The 25774-nt window shown below is 43.9% G+C and overlaps 1 protein-coding gene across 3 annotated transcripts in view; it reads left to right on the forward strand.

Moving 5' to 3' along the window:
• Nucleotides 1–25774, forward strand: part of PTPRG (protein tyrosine phosphatase receptor type G) — a 404577-nt gene that overhangs the window by 309181 nt on the left and 69622 nt on the right. For all 3 annotated transcript variants that reach the window (XM_057397343.1, XM_057397341.1, XM_057397342.1), the window contains exons 10-13: nucleotides 14332–14516; nucleotides 16523–16631; nucleotides 18387–18436; nucleotides 20819–21614. In XM_057397343.1, the coding sequence (XP_057253326.1) occupies nucleotides 14332–14516; nucleotides 16523–16631; nucleotides 18387–18436; nucleotides 20819–21614 (1140 nt within the window). The remainder of the gene's footprint in view (nucleotides 1–14331; nucleotides 14517–16522; nucleotides 16632–18386; nucleotides 18437–20818; nucleotides 21615–25774) is intronic.

Genomic DNA, 25774 nt, shown 5'->3' on the forward strand with positions numbered 1-25774 from the left:
TTTAAGTCAGCGCTTGCATCAATCTGTTTGTAATGGTGGCAGGGAGGAAAAAACTCTTCCTTAGAGGCAGGTGATTTTCTGATGTCTTGCTGGAGTGTTTCATGTGCCTTTTTGTAGAGTGGCTGGCACTTGCTTCTGTCAGACACTAGATAATGAGCTGGACGGAGGGGGGTGAGAGGGAGGTTGCAGCCATGTTGGCACAGGCAGCTCTAGCTAGAGGAGCACATGAACAATTCTGATAGCAATGTGTGCTGGATAAAATAAGACCAGAAATAAATATCATTTACTACCTTTATTTGCCCTTATTTTATTGAATGGTGTTATTTAAAGGCAGAAGAATGACATGTACTTCCCCGTCTTCAGTCTCGAGAAGTGGTTGGTGCTGAACCAGTTCTGGGTAGAGGTAAAGAAGAGAAGGGCAGTTTGCCAGAAGGAAACAGCTAAGCAGATTTACAAGCTTCCCTTTCATACCTGTCATTTTCACCTGGCCAGGCACAGAGAGTATAGTTTTTAGATGATGTGAATCATGAAAACAGCTTCACCTTCCCAAGAGAGTGCTGGAAGAGTGTATTCCTCAGGGTTCATTATTCTGTGAGCATGCATATTTATATATATAAAATATACACATACACAAATCTCAAGTATGTTAAAGTTATCCTTGGGATGGAGAATTTACATTAGAAGTCAGGAGGAGGTCTTGGGAACGAAGAAACCCTGCTGCGCTCTGCTGCTCTGGCCTGCAGTTTTCAATCAGTGTTTTAACAGCAACATGTGTCGATATGTATTTCTTCAGTATGTCCTGTATATCCTGTGTACACATTACTTACCCAGAATAGTGATGAAAGTTAATCGGTTGCTTTATGTTAGAAGTGACAAAACTGACTAGTTTTCATTCTGAGTGCAGCTAAGATACCTCTGGTACATGTGGTATAACATCCAAGAAGATTTTACTGCTTGGGCCACATGCCTGCATATTCTTTGATGCACTGGATGGTTTTTAGGATTATAAAAATGCTTTAGGTGATTTTCACCCCCACAGTAAGTAACTAAGACCCACAGTTTTGACAGACCATTATAAACACTAAGGTCTGTAGTTAATGAGCTGACCTTGAAGTTGGAAGTGTTGATGTCAAAGGAGCACTTGAATAATTGGAAAGATTCTCATTGACTTTGATCTTTAAGAACTCTTAATGCCCAGATTCAGCCAAGCACCTATGGCTTAGTTAACATGATGTGAGCCAGTCTACAGGAGCAAGGGAGCTGCACAGCCGTTAGTCCATGTTTAGAGAGGTTGGTACCTGGGTGCTTGACACCTTGCATCCTTGGGGACTGGTTTCCTGGTTCTATCTGTGTCCTCTTCCATCATGTCCAGGTACTCTAATGCTCTGTACTCATGCCTGCCTGGGAATTCAAGCTTAGGACATGCTCAAGAGAGCCTCTCAGTTGGGGGGGATGCACTTCCCGTGATCTGACAACATTCAGCATGCCATCTAATGGCATGGATAATCCTAGAGTTGGTGATTTGTTTTCCCTTGAGCTTTTGCAACAGGAGGCTAATGGTTGGGCAGCCAGTCTTTTTGTGCCTACTCTGTCAACTTGTCACTTTTTGGGTTGTGTGCACACCAGGGGACACTGCAAATAGGTGCATTTTTTCATGAACTCAAAAATAAATAGGTTGCTGCAGTGTTGCTAACATGAAATGGATTGTAGCGTATCCTCCAAAGGTTACAAGATGAGTTATAGCTGTTCCAGAGATATAACGACATGGATGTTTCTGGCCCCTTCTTTGACAATGGTGAACAGTGATGATGTGCCTGGTCCACTACATGTTCTGAACTACTGACATATAAATAAAAGGAGTTGAAGTCATAATATTTGAGTGAAAGCAAAACCTATTGTTTATTCACCTAGTAAATACAGTGCCTCTCTATAAATAGTGTCATTCACGCAAAAGTACTGAGGAGCTGAGCGCACAGAGTGCTGCTCAGCCAGGCAGTCTGGCATACAAATACAGGAGTGTAGGGTTAGCATAACACATTTATTTTTATGCAGATCCTTCTGCACACCTTACAGTTGCATCTCTATGCTTTCCACATTGCATTAAGCAATGTGACCAATGGCTGTCACACGTTGGCTGTTGTCTGCCCTCCCTGTCCTTAGGTTTATGTGTTGTAGAAAAAGGCAAGGTCACAAGAATGTGTCTTTTACTTGCTGCAGGGTGATATGGTTCGTGATGGTCTTCAGCTCTGGAGGGGAAGTTTGGGCTGGTTTGTCGGTGTGAATCTTTGCAGTTTGTTTCCTCTGTCACACTCTATTAAGTCTGTGGGCAGTATTGCTAATCTGGAACACAGTGCAGTGTTCATTATGTAAGCCTTTCTTATTTGGGAGGAAAATGTGCCCAGAGCAATTTGCATAACTTTCAGAATCATTTTCAGAATTCCCTGGTGAATAGGGAATTTCAAATCAGCACAAAGCAATGCAGCTCTGCATTGTTCCCATTCACAAATGCACTGTCCTGAACAGTTTGGCACTGAACAGGAATGTCTTTTCTCCCAGCTATCAAAGCTACCTCAGGTCATAGAACCCTGACCAGCAGCATAACCTACAGATACACTAGAGGAAGACTACTCCTCGCTTTATGCCAGTCCTCTGACTATTTCCTTAGCAAGGCCCTGTAAGTGGTGGCATTTGGTAAATAAAATGTCTTTTGGGAAAGGCTATTTTGGGGAAACCAAAACTGTCAGTGCATTTGGATCCAGTGTGTTAGCCAGTGCAAATGTTACCAACTTCTTGTTTGCTTGTTTACCAACTCTCCTCTCCCTCCTCTTTTTTAATTGAAAAGAGGCAATGAAGGGAGGGAGGTGTTTTCAATCATCAGAGTACAAGGTGGCGAAACTATTTAGTTAATTCAAAATAGTGTAGAGGGCTGATTTTCCACTGGGGAGTGAAAACTCCAGTTTTCCTTTTGTGTTAGTATTTAGCAAGAACCAGCTTCTTTGGTTCCATTATCTCATTCCTTCCTCCTGTTGGCAAAAGCTGACTTCAGACAGTTCTCTTGAGGACTGCTTGTATGACTGGAATAAAAGCATACACACGAGACTGTATCAGGCCCCATGAGCTGAGCTTAATTCTTAAGTTGACACTGGAGTTGTTTCAAGAGACCAGAGAGATCATCTTTAAATACCTTATTTCTGAAATATACCATCGAGGATAAACACTGTTCAGCTATGTAATTGTAGCAACTGGTTGATAATAAACCATCATACAACAATATGAGTTCAAACTTAGGGGAAGTTCAGGTTAGATAGGGAGAAGTTCTTCACTGTGAGGGTGGTGAGGCACTGGAACAGGCTGCCCAGAGAAGTGCTAAATGCTCCATCCCTGGCAGTATTCAAGGCCAGGTTGGACAGAGCTTTGGGTGACATGGTCTAGTGTGAGGTGTCCCTGCCCATGGCAGGGGGTTGGAACTTTGTGATCTTAAGGCCGTTTCCAGCCTAAACCATTCTGTGATTCCATAATATTTATTAAGAAGATGAAACTTTCAGAGATTCAAGGTGTACAGTGGATCAAGCTATTAAATCACACAGATCATCAGGGGTTGAAAAGCTAACAAGAGGGCTCACCAGTGTTACGATACTGATTTATATAAAGTTTGAAAAGCTAGAGGTTCTCTGTACAGACATATTAAACCAGAATGGATTTATAAAATAATCATCAGATCCTGTATCAGTGACAGGGTTTGATTTTCTACACATGACCATCTCGGTTAAAATTGTCTGCTGTTTCTCTGGCCTGTCCTCTGTGGCTCAGGACTGTGTTGCTCTGTCACATTGCATATCATGCTCCTCCTTTTCATGGCCTGCTTGCAAGCAGCTATGCTAGAGGGATTGCTAATTATTTATCAGCTTAATAGTGTGCATTGCTCTACAGGGACAAATAGAGCTCTTACATTAAAAAGGCTGTCCAGTTCAACAGCCTGAGTCTGCATGTTCCCTACTACTTTCACATGTTGTCCCATCAAGCAGAGATGTATTTACAAAACATTACCTGCTTCAGTAAAGGTGTAGGCATGGAAATTCAGGAGGAAAAGGTGTTTCATTTCCTTGTTTTGGGAAGTACCCTATGTGCAACAATATTTGCCCATTTTATTTTGCTGCTGATTAGGACCATCAGATGTTGTTTCTTGCTCTTTATGGTTTTTAATGCTGAAAAAAAAAACAACCCTTTAACCTTTCTTTCTCATTAAATGTTCTTCAAGCCTTACAACACTTAAACAAGCATCCCACGTGAGGGGCTCTTGACATCAGAGTTTTCTTTCACAGATGCCTGATTACTTCCCCAAAGGTGTCTGATTACTCTTTGCTGGAGTCTCAAATGATGCTGTTTCCCATCAGTGGGAATTCACCTCAAAGTACTATCTTGTCATGGTTTAACCCCAGCCAGCTACTGAGCCCCACGCAGCCGCTTGCTTACTCCCATCGGTGGGATGGGGAGAGAATCAGAATGGTAAAAGTGAGAAAACTCCTGAGTTGCAATAAAGTCAGTTTAATGGGTAAAGCAAAAACTGCACATGCAAGCAAAGCAATTCACTTCCCATGGTCAGGCAGGTGTTCAGCTATCCCAGGGAAAGCAGGGCTCCATCACACCTAATGGTGACTTGGGAAGGCACCACCATCACTCTGAATGTCCTCCCTTCCTTTTTCCCCCAGCTCTATACAGTGAGCATGACACCCTATGGCCTGGAATATACCTTGGGTCAGTTGGGGTCAGCTCTCCTGGCTGTGTCCCTTCCTGACTCCTCGTGCACCCCCAGCCCTCCTCACTGATGGGATGAGAGGCAGAAAAGGACCTGACCCTGTGTAAGTTCTGCTCAGCAATAACTAAAACATCCCTGAATTACCAACCCTGTTTCAGCACAAATCCAAAACACAGCTACTATGAAGAAAATTAACTCTACCCCAGCCAAAACCAGCACATATATTTAATTTTGATCCTAGACTAAGTTAAATAATGAGCAGTCATAAATTCACTTTAATAAAACTTACTTAGCTTTGGACTCCCAAATTAAACAGCTGGGAGATTTCTCTCATGGTACACAGGCAATCATTTTCCTTGCTGTTCTTTGTTATGTGGTAATGCTACAGTTTGGAAGTCCTTGTAACTGGATGCTGCTAAAACATGGATAGAAGATACTTGATTTTCCCTCCTGTGTGCTGTACGCTGGAGGCATGGCTCCAACTATCGACTTGCGGTCAAAGGTACAGCACTGCTCAAGCAAAGCAATTTAGTTCTTATTCACTGTTTCATGGCACCTGATGTTAGAAATTAAACCAAGGCCTCCTACAAAGGTACTGCCTGCATGGTGTTGGAGTGCACCTCCACTGCAGCAGTATCCAAGGCTCCTGAGATGGTGTGCAGTGACATCATCATTTTGAGGCAGATAGTTTAGAGCATTGGTGGCAGTGTTTTTGAATGAGAACAAGTTATTTGTCTTATTTATAGCCTCTGTTATTACTTCCAGTAATTTGTTTCTGCTTTCTAAATGCCTGTGTTTTATGAGAACTCTCTCAAAACAGCTTTGCAGTCTCTTCATGCCCTCGGGTTCTCTCTGGGAGGCCAAAGGGAGTGTTAGGCAGAAAAGTTCTATTCTTGCAGAATGTATTTATATATTTTAGTCAAACCAAAATGACCACAAAATACTCTCTAGCATTAAGTGGAATCTTGTTGTCCAAAACAACAGCATAGTAAATTTAAATTCAAAATGATGCATGATTGAAATCTTAACTTGGGATTACTAAACCAGAATGATAACTGGTTATTTTCTTTAAATGTCTTGGGGGAAATGAAAATGAGCGAGAACAAGTTTTAGTTAACCTGTGAAATGTTTACCATTGCAGTTGATTATTCTTGTCCTTTGGAAGAATCTTGGAAGATTTCTTCATAGATTACATTACAGATTTACGGTGAGGGTGCTGAGGCACTGGCACAGGGTGCCCAGAGAAGCTGTGGCTGCCCCATCCCTGGCAGTGTTCAAGGCCAGGTTGGACACAGGGGCTTGGAGCAACCTGCTCTAGTGGAAGGTGTCCCTGCCCATGACAGGGGTTTGGAACTGGGTGAGCTTTAAGGCCCCTTCCAGCCCAAGCCATTCTATTAACAAGTCCTTCCCAGATTCCTTGGATAACTGTACTTTTCCTACTTCCCTTTTTGATTTCGCTTTGTTATGAAGACTGTCCTTTCCTAATTCCATTCCCCTTTAATCAAGTCAGCACCCTACTACAGTGTTCCGGGGCAGATGGATCTATGTATCATCATTAGGATTGCTGTTGGCTCAGCAGACAGGCTCAGTGCAAAAGGTTGCACATGAGGGTGGTAACATTGTGCTGCTAATTGCTTGCTCTGCATCATCTCTGCACTGCAGACCTGCCCGGCTGCCACTATGCCTCAGTGCTCCAAGTATATGTACTCACCTACTGCTGTGTGAGTCTCTTGATGTGCACCTCGAGTACACGCTGTAATCCCAATTTAGGCAGAAATCAGTGAGTTCCTTCGGTTATCTCATCCCTTCCACCTCTTCTATGTCTTGCTTTGCAGTGCTGGGTCATTGTGTATGCAGCTGTCTTGGAGTACATCATGCAAAAGCAGGAAAGGACAGGCTGCTGCCTTGCAAAGAGCCTCAGATGAGTCAGGTGGAAGGCAAAGCATTTCAGGAAAAAACTGACCCATTTTGAAGGGGAATCAGGTACAAAAAGATGTGCTAGATATACCTGACATAAGTCTCATGCTTCCCCTCCTAGGGGCTCTGTTCTGCAGGGTTCTGTTTTCACCTTTAGTAACTTCCATGTGGTTGTAATGTGAGTAGTGCCTGTATGTAGCAGACATGGATTTATTAATGCATTTATTAATAAACAATAAGTGATCGCTTGCACCTTTTTAGATATTATAAAGGGCCCAAACCAAAAGAGCAAGAGGAATTCAGTATGAAAGTTTAAGTATGGTTTATGTTCACAGCTGCCACTAAAGCTGGAAGAGCTGAGCACTCGTAAGGGAGCTTGATGATTTGTTCCGTTTATACCTGCAGGGAATTCCTTTCTGCACTGCCTACTTGCTGCTCCAGCTGTTTGGCCCACAGAATTACTGGCTAACATGGCAAATCCATGTCCTTCTGGCAGGAAATCCTCTTTTCTTCCCCTGTTGATGTAGCACGTGCTGCTGAATGTGATTACACGTGCTGCATCAGAAGCACTGTGTAAATAAGGACACAGGTGTACATTTTAAACACAAGTCACCCTCTGCGTGGCCACGTGTATGTGTGCAGTACAAACACCAGACTTGCAGGGCAGATCCTTGGCGGGCATCAGTTGAGCCCAGCATGGCATCTGATAGTGTAAGGCTGATCTGCACCCTCTGAGGATTCAGGCCACAGCTGTAGAAACAGTGTTTGTGAAATACATGAACTATTTGGGCTCAAACACAACACAATAAAGCACACAGTCCAGCCCTTTCAGTAATACAGGGTATGCTGCTGTGATATCACAGGTACTCAAATGCTAGAAAGCAAACCATACAGGAATGAATCCAGATGTTGGTTGTGTGTTCACCTCGAGAAATGGGCAGGCAGCAGAGTGCAAAACCCAGCTTGGTCAGAGCCCCTCCATCAGAAGTGCCCCACGTGCCAGTTTATTCCCCAGGGCGCAAAACAAGTGTAGGGTCTGTCAGTGTCCCTTACACCTCTAGAAGGTTTGAAGCATAGTGAAAGGTAGGAGCAGAGAAGATAAACAGTCTGTCTCCTAGCTACATTCGGCCTGTGGATTGAAGTCAGTGAACACAGGTATTTGTGTGTACGGCATGCTCCAGGGCCTGCGATTGCCTGCTGGTGAAGTGCAGGCAAAGGAAAGGAAAAATGCATACTTCTCTTTAAAGCAATTATCCTTATATAATAATAATGCCATTTGTAAGCACTCTGAGAAGTTAACAACATACACTAAAGCAAAGCAAAAAAAAATTGCAAAACATTAAAAGGAGAATGGGGGGGGAAATATTGTAAGTATGCCTCCTAGCACTTTTCTGTGTGTTAAAGCCTGTGTCGTCTCTGCATGTGATCCTGGTAGTCTATTCATTATCCTTTGGGAGCACAGCCCTTGCTGAACTCTGAGATTGAATGTGACAGCCCAGAGCATGCTGTTGTTCCTTATGGATCAAAGTCTCTTTCCAAGCATCTCCACTGAGTCTTGCCCACGTAAGGTAGCCGAGTCTGGCGCTGTATCACTTTCCTTACCATGACACTGCTGGCCATGGCACTGAGAGCAACTGTGAGTTTTCTCATTGCAGTATAACCTGTATTTCCACATTTCAGGGCAGCTGTATCTATAGTTGAAAGTATTTTTCTTCCCTTCTCTGTTGGTGGCATCACTTTTGTCTTGTCTGCAGCCGGGTTCCTGCAGGGGGCTGCAGGGCCAAGTGAACTTAGTGCGCTATTTTGCCAGTAACACTGCCGTGGATGTCGGTTTTCAGGCTGCTCTGAAATCAGATGGGAAACTTGAGGCTGAGTTGGGTGTTGTTATGGTCAGCAAGTGGTCCATCTGTCCTGCAGGACTGGCTCTTCCCAGTGCTGGGGCAGAGGGGAAAGAAACACCTTCTCTAACCCAAGAGCTTGGCCACTAACTTGTTTTGCCCTTGCAGGGAGGAAGGTCATGAAACCCCCATACTGAGCTCTCGCCTTACAGCCAGGAGCTTCCTCACAGAGCAAGACAAGACCCTTGTCCCCATCTTTTAGCTGCCTCTAAGCAGTCCTGAGTCAATAATATGCTGTGGGCACATCCTGATGCCCACATATTCCTCCCTTCACATATCACTTGCCTTGGAAGATCCCTGGCCATCTCACCATGAGGGATTCAGGACTTCATTGGCGTGTTGCTTTTCTGTGCTGAAAATTGTGAGGGTTTCTTCACACAATGTGTACCCCACGGTACTGTGGAAAGGAACGGCATCACTGAGACACGCAGCAGCAGGGAGAGAGTGGGATTTTCCAAAAGAGGGCATAGCACAGCTAGAAATAACTGCCTTTAAAGTGGTGACATTTTTATGCATGGAAGAGCTATCTTAGACCATTTTTAGAGGATTTTATAAATCCCTCTGAGCCCAGTGCAACTGGATTCATCGTATGAGGCACCTGTTTTACAGGGAGAAGGTATATGAGCAATAACCGACTATACAGTTCTTGCACCCTTACAGTCTTTCCCTAAATATCTCTTTTTATAACCACAGGTAGCATATGCAAAAAGCAGGATGAAACCCAGAAAGCTTGGCTGGTTTTGCGTTTCTGTCTTTGAAAGAGCAATGTAGGCTGCTTTAAAAAGAGGAGGAAAAGCTGTAATGTTCTCTTGCAAAGCCCTTTCTGCATTTATGGGTGTGTCTTAATATCAGTGGTTAGTTCCTGCAGAACAACGAGCCCCCTTTTTGTCTTTCAGCTCTCTGAAATGGAGCTGCCAGGAGCTTTTGGATTAAGCTTTATCAGGCTGCAGTTAGGAAAGCCTCATGGAGGTTACGTCGCCAAGTGCAACATACAAATCAAATTACGGGAGAGATGAATGCGGAGTTGTTAAATTAATTTTGTTTGTTCCAGCCCATTGGAATGTTTTTAACATGAAGAAAATAATTCTCTGCTGTATGGCTGGGCTGGCCAGCGCTTAGGACTGTCTTAGCATGCTGCAGTTGTCTGCGAGTGGCAAGCAGCTTTTCTCCAGGCTTGAGTGAGCCCTGGAAGACCAGGCCAGCCAAGATGCTGGCTTTGCCCCTGCCTTCCCCAGCGGGCTGATCTGCAGAGAAAAGGCTGTGTCAAGCTCCTACACGTGGTCAACAGCTGGAAACGCTGGCCAAAGCTGCCATGAGTCAGGTCAGAGGGCTTCCTCCAGATCCAACCCTCCCTCTTCTGCAGGACTTGGCCATGAGTTTCCATAAGCCAGCTTGTTTGCTGTGTTCCCAGTTCAGGTCTTCCCCAAGAGAAGGGGGGGGTTCACTCCAAGAGGTCTGAGTTCTGCCATGCTTGGGGCATCAATGCCTGCCATGGTACTGCACCAGCGGTACTGCACCTGTGGTACTGCAAACACTCTTACCTGCTGCTGAGTGCCTCCAGGATGTAGTTCTGTGGCCCTGGTGAGGCTTTTCTGCTTCCAGGAGGGCTGGTACAGATGATCTGTTAGCCAGGACATCGTGGCTTTGGTGTCATGCTGGACCTATGCAAGGCCAGTCCGTGTATCTGCTCACCACAGAAAGATATCCTGAAAGCCCCCTCAATATTATTATCATTTAGGATCAGAACTTGAAAGAGAGCATTAGTAATATTTGTTTCTAAAAACAGCTGAGATGCAGAGGAAGTTCAGGTCAGATATAACGCAGAAGTTCTTTAGTGTGAGGGTGGTGAGGCGCTGGAACAGGCTGCCCAGGGAAGTGGTAAATGCTCCATGCCTGGCAGTGTTCTAGGACAGGTTGGAAAGAGCCTTGGGTGACATGGTCTAGTGTGAGGTGTCCCTGCCCATGGCAGGGGGTTGGAAGTCGATGATCTTAAGGTCCTTTCCAACCCGTTCTATGATTCTGTGTTCTATGCTATGTCACTGTGGAATGATGCAGGTTGTTGGTTTCAGTTCTTTTTGTTTTCTCAAGCAGTCATGGATGCACAGGCTTGTGTTTCCCTTTAGCGTGTCCTGATTCAGTTCAGAGGAAGATCCAAACCTCTCCCTCCCTGTCCCCACCTCTTTCTGCATTTCTGTGTGTCCTTCAGCTGCACTTCCTGCAAAATCAGTGGAAGTTCTGTAGCATCTAAAAAGAAAAGCAAGCAGGGAGCCTGTGATACTTGTAATCTTCTTTCAGGAATCCAAGGCACACAGACTATTGAAAGGAAAATTAGCTCTCTGGAAAATGCCAGTTATTTTATAGATGGTCAAATCATTGCACTTTTTTTTCTTGCCTTTCAGACGTTTGCTGCGTTATTATGTATCACTTTAATTAAATCATCAAATTGAATTATTGGATCAAATGGGTTTTTATTCCACTGTGTCCTGAGCAGGTTTGGTTAAATAAATGCAACCATATGTTTCATTTTATGAAAAGATTTCTTTTTTTGCCCATTCATAAGCTGTTACAAAAAGTGGCTGAACAGAAGAGGTTGGTTATTACTTAATTACATCAGGTACTGCTACGTGCCTTGGCGTAATTGGAGCAAAGTCATACTAAGTCATGAAAGATGTGTAATATTTACTGTGAAATAGCAGGATGGTAAATTGTGGCTCCTTTAGCTGGCTGTGAATGAGGTTTGGCCTCCACAGAACTTGTCCCACTAAAGTCATTGGAGTCATTCAGCTGCTTGAAACTTCTCATGGCTTTCTTGGATCAGAGAGGGTCTCTAAACTGAGCCTGTGAGTCCTCTATTTACCCTTGGGAAATAACAGCTTGTTTCCTCTGCTTGGCTATCCTGAATGGCATCAAAGCTGGCTGCAGAGTGGCGCGAAATAGAGGACATGACATTCTCCCTTGGGTGCCTTGGGGTCCTTGTCTGAAGAGCATCTGGCTAGCCATGGTTCAGAGGGGTGTTACAATTAAGGTAGATCTCTCTGTCTCTTATGAAGGTTACCTGGATGAATTATTTCTAGAACTGCTAGATTCATGATTACTTTAAGTATATAAATCTCTGCATGTCCTCCTGGAGGACAAGGACTGGGTAAGACTTCTAGGTCTGTGTAGTCCTTCACCCTGGGCCAGGGTGAAGTGCAACCATTTTATCTCTGGATTTGATTAGGTGGAACAATAAAGGCTGGCCTGGCATTTTGAAGGGTAATTCTGTGGTGACAGAAAGCTTCAAAAAGGGGGCAGTTATGATTTATTGGTGCAGTTATCAATAAGCAGTGATGTCAGTGAGAATTGATCTGCCTATCTCAGCAGAAATTGGTGAGCATGGAGAGGCATAGCAAGGATTGTGAAGCTCTGTAAACAGTGACAACAAGGTCTGCTTTCAGATGTGCTCTCTTGGCTGGGTCCTCACCACCTTCATGCCATGCTTCCTGCAGAGACCAGGAGGGAGCAGAAGGAAAGGGGTCTGCAGGCAGCAGACTGAGGTTGCTTCTGGCTTTGCAGCTTTGCCAGCAGAATGCTGTTTTGTTCCCTTAAACTCAGTGTAAATAGAAACTCATATTCATTTTGTCAGTGATGTGAGGTACTGCAGGGTTTGTTTGCTTTGCTGGATCATCCTTGTGGGTTGAGCAGAAGGATCTATTGCAGAACTCCAAGATTGTCACTCCTCATGGCAGGAGCAAACACCAAATATCTTTCCTGCCCAAGCATATTTCTGCAATAGATGTTCTCTTGTTCAGGCTAGCTACAAAATGTGAGTTATAACTGCACAAATGTATTTGACAGGTATTTTTCTATTGAACTAGTAATGCTGGTGTTTACAGCATTTAGTCATTTTTATTTAGGAGCTGTAGCTATTCCAGTAATGTAACATTAGAGCTACACGACCAACCTGCAAAGTCCAGGCAATAGGAACAGACATTTCTCGCCTTCGGTGCTGCCAAGACTCTTCAGAAGTGAAATAATGGCCAAAGATACACGCAGTCACATACCTGCAGAGCACAAATAAGCTGAATGTGTTGGCTTTAAATGGAAGAGGCCTATTGGGAAAAATAATCCTGCAAACAGTGTCAGCATGATGGGCTGGGTGACACTTTGACTCTCCCTGGCAGAAGAGACCGGTTCCTTTGCCACGGCACATTTAGGTGTTTAGGTATAGTAGCAAGTGATTTTTCTTGGTTCAGAGTTTATATGGGGAAAGAGAATGTGAGAATCTGTCCTGAATTGTGTATTTTAAACACGATTTTTAAAGCTTGGAGAAAATCTGAACTCTTTATACGTGATGTGTTTTTTTGGTAGCTTATGAGTGCCATCTAGTGTTCTCCATCAGTACCCTGGCCTATACATCTCCGGTGTTTTCAACTGCTGGGAGTGGGCTGGGCACATCTTACTCCTGAAGTGAAGACTGGTTTGTTCCTGGGCTTGGTCTTCACTGGAGAAGTTTGGGGTTGATGTCTGCATTAAGCAGAAGCTGTGTCTTTGCCTGCTGGTTATGCTGTTTCTGTGCTGACATCCCCAGCAACTTACGCTTGTGGAAGGCGCTGGGGTCCCCCTGCCTGTTACGAAAAGGAGATGGCCATCAGATGCCACTCTTCTCTGTGCTGGTAATATATTACTGTCAAACAGTTGAGAATCTATGAAGGAAAATAAATAGAGGAGAATAAAGTAAGTAAGATGTGCTTATGTGCAAAAACATACTAGGGTAAGAGGAGAATACTTCCTGATCCAACAGTGTCACATTTTCATAGAATCACAGAATAGTTAGGGTTGGAAAGGACCTTAAGATCATCCAGTTCCAACCTCCCTGCCATGGGCAGGGACACCTCACACTAAAGCATGGCACCCAAGGCTCTACCCTACCTGGCCTTGAACACCACCAGCTATGGAGCATTTAGCACTTCTCTGAGCAGCCTGTTCCAGCCTCACCACCCTTACACTAAAGAATTTCTTCCTTATATCCAATCTAAACTTCCCCTGTTTAAGTTTTAACCCATTACCCCTTGTCCTGTCACTACAGTCCCTAATGAAGAGTCCCTCCCCAGCATCCCTACAGCCCCTCTTCAGATACTGGAAGGCTGCTATGAGGTCTCCACGCAGCCTTCTTTTCTCCAGGCTGAACAGCCCCAACTTTCTCAGCCTGTCTTCATACGGGAGGTGCTCCAGTCCCCTGATCATCCTCGTGGCCTTCCTCTGGACTTGTTCCAACAGTTCCATGTCCTTTTTATGTTGAGGAGACCAGAACTGCACACAATGCTCCAGGTGAGGTCTCAAAGCTGTTATTATAAAGTGAGGTTCCAGCTATTTCCAGAGTGTGCAGACACACAGGAGTATTTACCTCCATCATACAGCAGGAGACTGTGGGTCAGGGAAGCTGGGGCTCAGGTTGATTTGACTTCCTAATGTTCCACTGCTGAGCTCTTAAGTGACTGATTTAAAGTGTGTGTGCAAATGTCAGGACTGAAAATAAGTCAAGAACTAAGCAACCTGCCTGCAGAGAAGGGATTCTCTTGCTTCCTTTACTCTGGAGAGCAGAAAGCAGCTGCAGGTGGTATTAAATCCCATTGGTCTCAGTGGATTGCAGTCTAAGCTATTACTGTAGGTAAGGGCATTAAAGAAAATCTTGGCTCTTTAGAGCGAGGCACAGTTCTTCCTGTTTATTTTCTCTTGGATATTTACGAAGACTTCATGTGTTTTCCTTCTGTTTTTTAGCTTGCAGTACTCCCCCGGTCAACATGAAAGTGCAGCCTGTGAACAGGACAGCATTACTTGTAACCTGGAACCAACCAGAAACCATCTACCACCCTCCGATCATGAACTACATGATCTCATATAGCTGGACTAAAAATGAAGATGAAAAGGAGAAGACTTTCACCAAGGACAGTGACAAGGACCTGGTAAAACCACAGCGTCAACCCCAGACATCTGTGTCAAGCTATCCTTACACTGTTATTTTTCTCAGTAGAAGGAAGTAGAGGAGGAAAGCAGTTGTTACCTTATAGACAGGCTAGTGTTTGGCTCACAATGAATTGCTATCAAAATGTTCAGCTTTAGTTGAACATTGCCTAACGACTACCCAAAACACTGGAGTGTGGATTTATAGTTTATGGGAGTGCATAAAGGACTAAATCTGCAGACGCTTTTTCATGTACTGTTGCTGAGAAGCAGCTGGCTCAGGAAGCGGTTGGGCTCTGAATACCTTTTGGCTTGTGTTCAGCTCACAGATTTTCACACTGAAAGTCTGATACCCCCAGATCTGTTCCTGGGCTCAGGCTTTTCACTGTGCCTAGCCCCTTGCAGTCTTTGGAGCAGTTTCTGGCAGCAGGTGCTGCCAGCAGTATAACATGCATGGTCAGGGCTATAAGATCATTGCAGAGTAGCCCTGTACAAGCCCTGCCCATGTCTGGCAGCAGGAGAAAAAGAGGAAAGAGTGAGACAGTTCCAGAACAGATGGAAACACCGATCTGTCTTCTCCATTTAGGATTTGATCTGCTTGTCATTCTTGTCTAAGTGGAAGCAAGTATTGTACCGGTCTTTAACATTCTCTGCATGTAAAATCAAAGTGACACATTCGGATTTGAAAGGCCTCCGTTTATTGTTAATCAAAGAAAGCCTCTAGAATAATGAAATCAGTAATTGTATATGCACATGAAAAATGCAGCAGCACAGAGTGTTATTCCTAATGACTGGTATAGTTTGGGTTTTTTTTTCAAATACACAGTCCTCTAGGCCCATTCAATCAGTTATACAATAATACTCCTCTTATTCCCTTAGTTCAAGATTCTTTTACTTCATTTCCATTTATATTTTCAATTTCCCCACTAGACATTGTTATCTGGGTCACATTAGGGAACGATCTGCCTCGCGAAATCAGAAAGGAATCTATTGAAAGGCACCCAAGGTTATGATGTATTGTAACCTCTCTCTTGTCATAACTTCACACTCTTAAGGAGATTTTTATTAATCAGGTATAAGGAGGAGAGCCTTAATCAGCAAAAATGAGGTGGGCACAGTGAAATTGTCCTCTTTTATGTAAAAGAAATAATTAGAAGTGAAGGGGGTGTGATGGAGTGATAGCTTGGAAATAAATCGCAGTGAGACCCTGCGCTGTGCATCAGAGCTTGGAGGTTAAGAAAGCAATGGCAGCTTAGTCTATTTTAGGGGCAAGAGAAGGAAACTCTTTCTCAGAGGAAAGGGCAGTTTTGCTTTCAGTGCTCTGGCAGAGACAGTTGGGCTGTCCCGTCTTGAAACCAAGCTAGACAGTGTTTTACTAAAGAGATCACTGGTATTTCAAGTGACCAATACAGCCACTGCTGCTGTCTGCTGCAAGAAATGATCTTGATGTGATTTAGGACTAAAACAACACAAAAGACTATGTGGAAGGCAGCAGGGCAGCATCTCAGGTCTAAGAGTAAAAGCAGGGGCATCCCAGCCCAGTGTGCTGAGCCATCATGGTGTACCAGGCCACTGACACCAAATGGCCATAGCCAGTTTGGGCAAAATAAACAGTCGGTTTGAACATGCAGTGACTTACCTGGGTTAATCCCATGTTTGGGACTTGGATCTCCACCTGTAAAAATCTCATTTTAATTTCTGTGAGGTCAAATGATTGGAGATTTATTCTTTTGTAAGGAAAGCAGACTTCCGTGCATGAAGACTGTCATGAGAGGAGATGTGGGACATACTCATTTCTTTCTCATGGGCAGAGTAAGCAAGCAGAGGTTGGGTGCATCACTTTGGCCTTGCCCTCTCCCAGCGGACCAGTGAATATTCCTGTTTATAAGTTTGTCTTACATGGCATAAATGTCCTGTGTTAGCACAATGCTTTATATATTTCAAACTGATCGTGGACAGTTCTGTGGGGGTAAAAAACTGAATAATATCTATTATTTTTTTTAAACAGAAGGCCATCATTAGCCATGTCTCACCTGACATCCTTTATCTGTTCAGAGTTCAAGCAGTTTGCCGAAATGAAATGCGTAGTGACTTTAGCCAGACTATGCTCTTTCAAGGTAAAAAAACCACATACATATTTTTACATTAAGTGACTCTTTGTTTGTTTAACATTTTCTTTGCAGAGTGCAAAATATGGTGTGGAATGGTTTCGAAAGATGTTTGAATGCATGTAGACAATGCTGATTTTGGATTCTGGACATTGACTTTATCAGAGTCCTGTTTGAAATGATGGGGGTTTGCCTGCATTTGCCTACAGGGAAGCCTGCTCTGCCTCTTTGCTGGCAGAGTTTGTCAGGTTTTAGGAGAATTCAGAGCTTTTGTTGGTATAGTGTTCTAAAGTTAATTCATCAAAGACTGCTTATGCATCAGAGGCACAGCTATAGGAGAATGTGAGTCTGATCGGTGTCTGTTTTATGTAAAGAGGAAAGGAGATCAGTCCTACCTTGACAAGCACATGCGGAGACGTTCAGGTTTTGCCATGCACACAACCTCAGTGATTTCCAAAACATCCCTATTTAAATGAAAGCAAAATAACTGGAGGCTAAGCTGTCCTTTGTCATGGATTTCCTTTTAAGTTTATTGGAGAAGTCTGGTAAAGCTGAGATTTGGTAGAAGAACTTGATGTTTTCCAGTTTTTTAAGTGCCAAAGTTTTGCTCCCTCCTGGGAATTTATTGCTACTTCTTTATTAAGGTGGTCAAAATTCACCTCTGCTGAGAGCATTCCCTCCCACTCCAATTTATAGATATAACCTTGGAATGGGTAGTGGAAGAACAAAACAAGAAGGGAGTTAAAAATTGAAATCCTTAAGACGAAGCAAAGAGTTGAGTCACTTGGATTAGAGGCTGTATATGGGCCAAAATAATAGAGGCGTTTTTCAGTGTGATTTTTGGAAAATGTGGAGGTTTTAATCCTGCTCTGTTAGCACTTAGCATCTGAAGGACATCAAGCTGTGGACACAATTTAGTTGTGTTTCGGTGTCATGCCACAGTGTTAGCAGCATTGCAGAAAGAACAGGGATTGGACATGAAATGTCTTATCCAAGCAACATCTCCTGTGTAGCTCTCAGCTTCTTAGTATCTCAGCACAGTGTTTTGGGCTTCATTTTAAGTGCCAGGCAGAAGTTAGGAACTTGGATATTACTGATTATGGCCTCTCTTGGCAGATAATAGAATGGAAAAAAAAATATTTGAAATTTGACCACAATACGTGTTTAATTACAGTTATGAGTAAATCATTAGTGACAGTTCTGCTGGATACTCTTTGGGTGCTCTAGCCAGTGTTTGAAGCAGTGGAGGAGACGCATCGGTGGGAGTAAATGTTGTGTTTCCTTCCATGTCTCCCCAAAAAGGAGCTCTTCTTTTAATCTTTGGCTGTACCCAAGATTTAACCTAGAAAAAGAATCCCCTTGAGCTTTCAGAACATTCTTCAGAAGCTTATAGTTGTAGTTGAGATGAATTGCAATAAAAAAATGGTAATATTGTCATAAGGGCAGAAAAAAGTAGTATCATCAGGTGCTCTTGCTTCCTGTGCAAGTCAGGACATTTCATCCAGCTTGAGTTTGAAGGAGAGCATGTGTTTTCTGACAGTGCACTTAAACCAGCATTGCCAGGCCTGAGTAATTAAAGAGAAATGAATCTGTCTTTAGACACAAGTGCAAAGTAAGGTGAGTAACACCAAACGAGCTTGAGTTATTACTTTTACTACAGAGACCCACATACCCGTTTTGTGGTAGCAATATTCACCGATTAAGCAATTTTACCAGTGCCTCCCTTCCCGGTCCACTGACGTGCTGTTGTTCTTTGTTTCTCAGCTAACACTACTCGAATTTTCGAGGGGACCAGAATTGTGAAAACAGGAGTGGTAAGTCCGTATTTTTGGTGGGCCATAAATCAGTGCGGAGCATGAATGGGCAGCAGTGATTTTGGGGTGGCATTCCCACCAGGTGGCAGCACGATGTTGTAAATCTGCGCCTGGACCCAGCTTTCCTGGGGAGGTGGTTCAGACCTGCCACAAAAGGTTTTATAAAGAGACCTCAGTTACTGGAAGGGGTTTGGTTTTCTAGCTTCATGCCCCAGGACGCTTTGACCAGTGGAGAACTAAGTGTAAAGAAGTCTTCCCAAAGATGTATTCAACCCATTTAGAGGGGATTTATAATCTTAATGATGACCTGTGGAATTAAATTTAATTTTTTTATTAACTGTATGATCAAAATTGCATGCAGCAGGAATATGGCTTCACACACAGCATTTTAGCTGTTCCAGTGCTTTAAAGATACCTGCTACTATGTGAATAAAGCCTTAAAGGGCTCTTTGTTATAATTCTAATTCAGATGAGACCGTAACAAGTCACTGAAGCTTTTGTATTCCAGAATCAGAAACGTTGATAGATTTACAGTAAAACTGGAATGCAGTTTTAGATTTGAAAGCATCTTATTAGGTTATTTAATATAAACTATCCATAACCTAAATTTCTTGGCATTCTGTATACTGAAATGTTCAGTAAAATTTATGGACTGAATTCATATATAGAATTTAGCCTAAGTACATTACTTCTGGTCTTATTCTGTTCCAGTCTGATATACTCCCTAGTAAGCAAATGACACATACAAAGCTTGAATTTGAATGATTAATGTTTGTTTAATGATGTATGGAAGTATTATAGACATATAAAATCTGCTGTCAAATTTTAATACTTAGTCCAGCTTGGGGACTGTACATGCCAGTGAAAAGCAAATCTCACAGTGCCTTAGGGATTCACACTGATAAGTACCCAAAAGTTTGGATGCTTATTTAAAGTTTTGGCTTGAAATCTCTAAAGCACACGTTTTCGTCTGAGATCTCAGGTTCTCTGTGATTGCAGCTGGTCAAAAATAATGTGAGAAAGCTGCCTTTCTTGGTTTGCTGCAGCATTTCAACTACACAGACTGCCTGAAACTGGGAATTGCTGAGATGTAGAAATACTCTTAGGCTATAAATTTCAGTTCCAAAAATAAACATTTTACAGTTTAGTTCAACCTTCATTAGTGCCTGTTTAACCCTTGTTTGTCCTCTGATGCATATACCTTTCCAGCTAATGCTCCTCCTGCTGATGAATTTCAGTAATGTGAGACATTTTTCAGTAAGTCAGAGAGAGAATGTGGTCATGTTGTCTGGGCTGATCTCAGCTTTTCTGCAGAATTACTCCTTCTCCTTAGTCAATTCCCTTCAGTGTCATTTTCACATGTAATTCAGGAAGGGGAATTGTGTAGTATATACCAAGATCTTTTATTTCCAGTAGAGCATGCACATGTGCACAGAGACGCACGTGCAAGCATGCCTGTACTGGACTGACACAGAATAACAGTGGCAGGGTGCAGAGGATGCCAAGTCCATGGTTCATTTGCTGTTTCCTCTCAGCTCCCTGAGGGACATAGGCAATGCAAGCCCTGGCTGTGGGTCGCTGGTAGTGGCCAGGGAGAGCCCTGTATAGGGGGAAGACTGAGTATATACATGGGTGTCACAGCCTGGTGGTCCAGATAGAGATTGTAGTGACTTGCTGAAGGGCTCCTGATGCTCTTCAGGTCCTTCTCAGGTGCACAGCCAGCCGTGTTGCAGGTCTTGTCTATCAAGAGCAATGCCTTACAGCAGCATCAGAATAATGCTAATGGGTAAATGAAGGAAATAAAAATAGTACCATTCGAGGCCCTCCCAATGTGTGTGGGAAGATCCAGAGTTCCCTGTCAGAGCAGACCCACCAGCCACGGATGCTCACGTTGGCAGCACAGCCCTTATTTTGGGACAGCCCTTATGTAACGCTGTATTTTTAAGCTTCTGTGTTCTAAGGATTAAAGTGCTGTGAGTAATGCAGCTAAACTCATTAACCAACTTTACATCCTCCTCACCCCTGAGAGGAAACGTTATTCACAAGTCACTGGTGACGTGGGTTGAGAAGGTCCCACTGTAAAATAAAGATAAGGATAAAGAGGGTTTTTTATGGTGGTGATTGTTTGGAAGTGGTGAATGTGGTGAGGTTTTCTCCCTTCATGGTTTGCTGTGTAGCTCTGTAGCATGTGCCATTCCTGACTTGGTCCTGCATCCAGCTGATGCTAAGTCATTCATTTTAAGAGAATAGCAACCAGAATGGGGTGTGTGTGGAAAGGGAGGGAAAAGCAAAAGAAAAATCACCCCGGGTAGCACATTGGGACCCCTGCTGATCCTCTCTGCTGTGTTTTTCTTCCCCTTTGCTGCTGCTGACCTCCTCAAGCCCACAGCATCTCCTGCTTCCTCAGCTGACATGGCTCCCATCAGCTCGGGCTCCTCCACGTGGACCTCCTCGGGGCTCCCCTTCTCCTTCGTGTCCATGGCCACGGGGATGGGGCCTTCCTCCAGCGGCAGCCAGGCCACTGTGGCCTCAGTGGTGACCAGCACCTTGCTGGCAGGGCTGGGCTTCAGCGGCAGTGGCATCTCCTCCTTCCCCAGCAGTGTATGGCCAACCCGGCTCCCCGCGGCGGCTGCCCCCAGCAAGCAGGCAGGACGGGCTGTGGTGGCCGTCACCGAGGCTTCTGCTGCCGCCTCCCCGGGGCCAGAGCGGGACTCGGCACTGACAAAGGACAGCGAAGGAGCCGAGGAGGGGGAGAAGGATGAAAAGAGTGAAAGTGAGGATGGGGAGCGGGAGCACGAGGAAGAGGAGGAAAAGGATGCTGAGAAGAAGGAGAAAAGCGGGGTGACGGCAGCTGCGGAGGCGCGCAATAGCACGGAGCCCAGCGTGGCCGTGGCTTCCCCCAACTGGACTGCAGAGGAGGAAGGAAATAAAACCATACCGGGGGAAGAACCGAGCCAAAACATCCCCACGGCTGGAGGTGCCGAGGAGGAGAGCTTTGCCGAAGCAGACACTCAGCCCCAGCAGCTCCCATCCACCCAAGTGCCACCAGCATTCACCGACGAGCTGTACGTGGGGAAGATCCCAAGGAGACCAGAGACAACAAGAAGACCCTCTCCGAAGGGGGACAGTTTTCCAGAGGAATACCCCTCAGATAACAAATTCATCACCATTAACCCAGGTGAGTGACCTCCAGGAAAATTGGTTTTGCCAGCATAAAACTGTTGGAGTTAAAGATCATCTAGTTCCAACCCCCGTGCCATGGGGAGAGACACCTTCCACCAGACCAGGTTGCTCCAAGCCTCATCCAGCCTGTCAAATGGGAATTCTGGGGATAGATAATGACGCAATTCACATTCCTTACTAATTTCCAGTATATACAACATTTTTGTGGTGCCTGGCTTCATCCCATGGGCAGGACCCAACCCACAAATTGGTATTGGTGAGACTAGAGGGGGAAGAATCATCCTTTTGTATTCTTGGGACACATTCACGATCCTTGTAGCTTATTAGAAAGAAAAACCTGGAAAAATGTTAACCCGCAACATGCTGCATTAAGAATTTTGCTTAAAAATATAGGGGAATGCAGTGAACTATAGCTGTGAAATTAATTTGCAAGAGCGGGTGCTGTGCTGAGCTGGTGTTTCATGGGAAGGTTGCTATATATGCTATAAGCAAATTTAGTTTATCTGCATAATTCTCCTTGGTGGGGCTTTGAGATATTCTCCCAAATACAGCATCGTAGCTGGTTTATTCCTCACCACAAAACCTATATACTCTGATCTTCCAAGACAAAGCACCTCTGGCACTAGGGCTTGTTTTTAGCTATTAAAAAGGGGAAATAAAAGCTTAGCCAAGCAGAGTCTGGTATTTTCTCTGTTTGTCCTGATGAGAATTACCAGTGCTCCTGTACACACCAGCTCTGGATGTATATCCCAACTCTGCAGTATGTACACAGCAAATATGACCTTTTGGAGGCATGCCCAGGTGATCTGCATGTGCACCAAGCCCTTCATGGTCAGGATTTGCTGCACAGGCTTATGCAAACACAGTGTTTGCAGAAAGTCCAGTGCATAGGCACATGTTTCTGCTTGGGGAGCTCCAGGCTCAGATCTTATAACTGCAATAAGCAAGTGGAGTGCAGGCCTGTGGATTTATTTGCAGAGTAAGGACTGAGATTTAGGGACAACGATGAGTTTGTCTGAGTGATTATGTGTATTAGCACAGCATTTATAAGATAGTGCGCATCTTTTTGTTTGGATTTTTTTTTACTGTTACTGTTCATTTTGCTAATCTATAGACTGTTCTGTATTTTTGTTTTTCCACCAAAGCTGCTCTAGAGTCAGAGTACTGTGAAAAAACCTCACATGCTTATTTTTCCCTACATCTATAAACACAAAGCTGCAGACATTGTGCGCTCAGTTATAGCTCAGAACCAATTTCAAGAACAAAACTCAATCCAATCTTTAATAACATTTGTTACGGAAATCCTGACGTGACTCTAACGCTGTGAATCATTACTGTTCTGTAAGAGATCAGATTAACAATGCAGAGACCAAGAAACCTGCACCAAATGGTGCTGATTTTTTTACAATACACTGCTGTTTTTCTTACTCCTCAACTGCAAATCTTCAAAGTCCAGTGCTCCCACTGAATATGGTTTGAGATGACTGTCAGGCAGCTTTCAACATGCCACCTGCCCTAATCACCTTTTTAACAGGAAGGAGGGAACTTGTCCTAGCCGTGCTTTGCAATGTTGGGAGGAAGCATTCAGCACGATTTAGGTTCAAACCCCAACGATTAAATCTGCCTGGGTAAACCTACCTCTGAAATAGATGTCTTCAGTTCTTCCTGCCTTATGCTTCTCTGTTTTTCGTGTGCCAGTTTCATGGATGGTCCAAGTACAGTGTCCATTGTATAAGACCTGGAAAGAGCCTCATGGCCTATTTTCAGCCTAATAAATTGGAGGAATTGGGTAGTTGGTCTTCTTTATTAGCTCATGACAAAGGGATTGTTTATTAGATTGGTTCCTATTCTGTGGTGAAGTTAAGATAAAAGATTAAAACCAATGAGATGAGGGAATATTATTAATGTTCCTACAAAGTACTTAGGGTTATTGTGAATCGTACTGCTTTAGTCTGTAGTGATTTCTGTCTCTTTTTAGCATGTAGAGAACTATCACTGAAAGAAGTTCAGCACAGCTTTGCCTCCTACTAGACAGGCGCTTTTAAGAGCTCTGCTCACTTGCAGGATTGGAGGTTGAAATGACCCTGCCTGAAGACTGCACGTAAAGACGATCAGTCTTGAAAGGACTCTGCCCATTAGGTTTTCCGTGCTTATATACGGAGGGATGATAACTTAGTAAGATCACTGTGTCTTTATAAAATGACTTCCATGCGTAGGAAATGACATCTGAAATAACCAGCACTTGTTTGCTGGAGGAAAAGGTAAGTGAAAGAGAACATTTTAAGATGTGTCTTACTGGCTGTGGGACAGAGGCTTTAAGCCTGAATCTCCTTGTGAGGACTTTGTCCTTCAAAGTTTCTTCAGGCAAGTCCTTCTTTTGTTTGCACCTTGTGTCACCAGATATCTGCAGTGCCTAGCTGAAGTCTGCCTAACCTGGAATTTGCCCAAATCCTTTACTAGATGTGTCTGAGTAAGGCCTGGCTGGCCTGTTGGGAGTGCTACCCCTGCAAGATGACTCTTGGGAATGCAGAAGGAGCTTTCCTCCAGGCTGGTTCTTGGTTCCCAAAGACATATGCCAGCAAAACCCACAGCTGGTGAATTGGCCCATCAATCACACTCTAGCATGAAGCCTAAGACTAGTTGCTTCAGCTAAACTGTTTCCCACAGTAATGTGGAAATTGGCAATTCATGCAGACAGACCTGACCTAAGTCACACAAGGAGTGGAGTTCAGTGAAACTCCAGATATAAGCAGGACCTCTTCCTATGAGAAAGAGCCTTAAAGGTTTTCCATAACAAGGCAAACTTTATGTCAAGACAATGACCAGCAAAGCCAAGAGGACATTGACAGAAGTGTCTGAAAGCATTCTTGAGCATCAGGACAGTTAAAGGAGGGCGAAGGCCACTTCCAAAGCGAGCAGAAAGAACTCCTGCAGCTTATTGTATCCCATAGAGGGCAGGAACTTTTTTGGATGCATCTTTTCTGCAGGAAAGCAGTTTTTTAAGAGCTGTCAGGGTTTCAGAAGTGTTTTTGTGAGCAGAAAGTTTAATCATTTTAAAGAGTAGAAAATTGTTTCATAACAATATACACTTGTAAAATTAATTATATAGAATCAAATTAGCAGTTGTAAGCAGATAACTGAATGGGGAAGTACTCATGAGTGTGGATGATTAGAGGAGAAGAGGGAGCACGTGAGAAATTACAGGGAAAGTGCGAGGCCAATTAGTACAGCAAAGCTCATTTTGTTTTAGTGCTTATTTCACAGGCACATACACACACACCTCTCCTGAGGCCGTGTCATTATTGTATTCCAAATGGCGTTGGCCTCGTCTTGTGCCATCAGCCAGTGCTGATGATTTTCTTCTGTCACTGAACGCTAGCTTGCGTTCTCTTTCATTTTTCTGCTCATCCTTTTCTCGGTTTTGGTGCCCACGTTATGCTGATTGTACCTTTGATCTGCAGCTATTACACATGCAGCTGCTTACCATTGTCCGCAACTCTCAAACCTGAACATGAGAAAAACAGCGATTACAATGATGCTTTACCAAAAACAAAACAGGAAAGAAAGAGAACCAGCACGATTCAGTTCAGGCAGATACCAAACCACAGGCTTTTGGTTTGTTCTGCAGACAGTTAAACACAGCCTTTGTATTTGACGGGAGATAGCAAATAGTCTGTTATGAGCAAAGGAATAAGCATTAGGATGGGGCTTTTGTCTGTGTCACGAGCTAGGGCTGAGAACAGAGATTGTGGGTTTGGCCTTTGATCCAAACTTCAGCCAGGTCCTCCCATCCTTCAGTGCTCACCCGCCTCTGCTGAGTTCCTCCCACAAGAGGGCTTTGTAGGGAGATCATGATGTGCAGAGTTACATTTCACACCTGGTGTATGCTTTAAGCAGAGCTTGAATTTAGTGGTTTAGAACAGTCTTTGCCAGGTCTGAGGTTACAAAAGCCTTTTGGTTATAACCTCATTAAGATAATGAAACATCTGTGTAATTCTTTCTCCACACGTGGCAAGGATTATTAAACTGTATTTTTGTGTGGCACATGAGACACTTTGCATGGCAGCTTACAGGAGCAAACAGCAGATTGGCTTGAAAATAAAAGCATTGACTTACTCACTGGTTGCAAGCAGGATGAATTTTGAATATCTGACG

Source organism: Pezoporus wallicus, unplaced genomic scaffold, assembly GCF_028554395.1.
Source record: "Pezoporus wallicus isolate ANWC-B61680 ecotype Strahan unplaced genomic scaffold, APGP_CSIRO_Pwel_v1 contig_8714, whole genome shotgun sequence".
Taxonomy (NCBI): Eukaryota; Metazoa; Chordata; class Aves; order Psittaciformes; family Psittacidae; genus Pezoporus; species Pezoporus wallicus.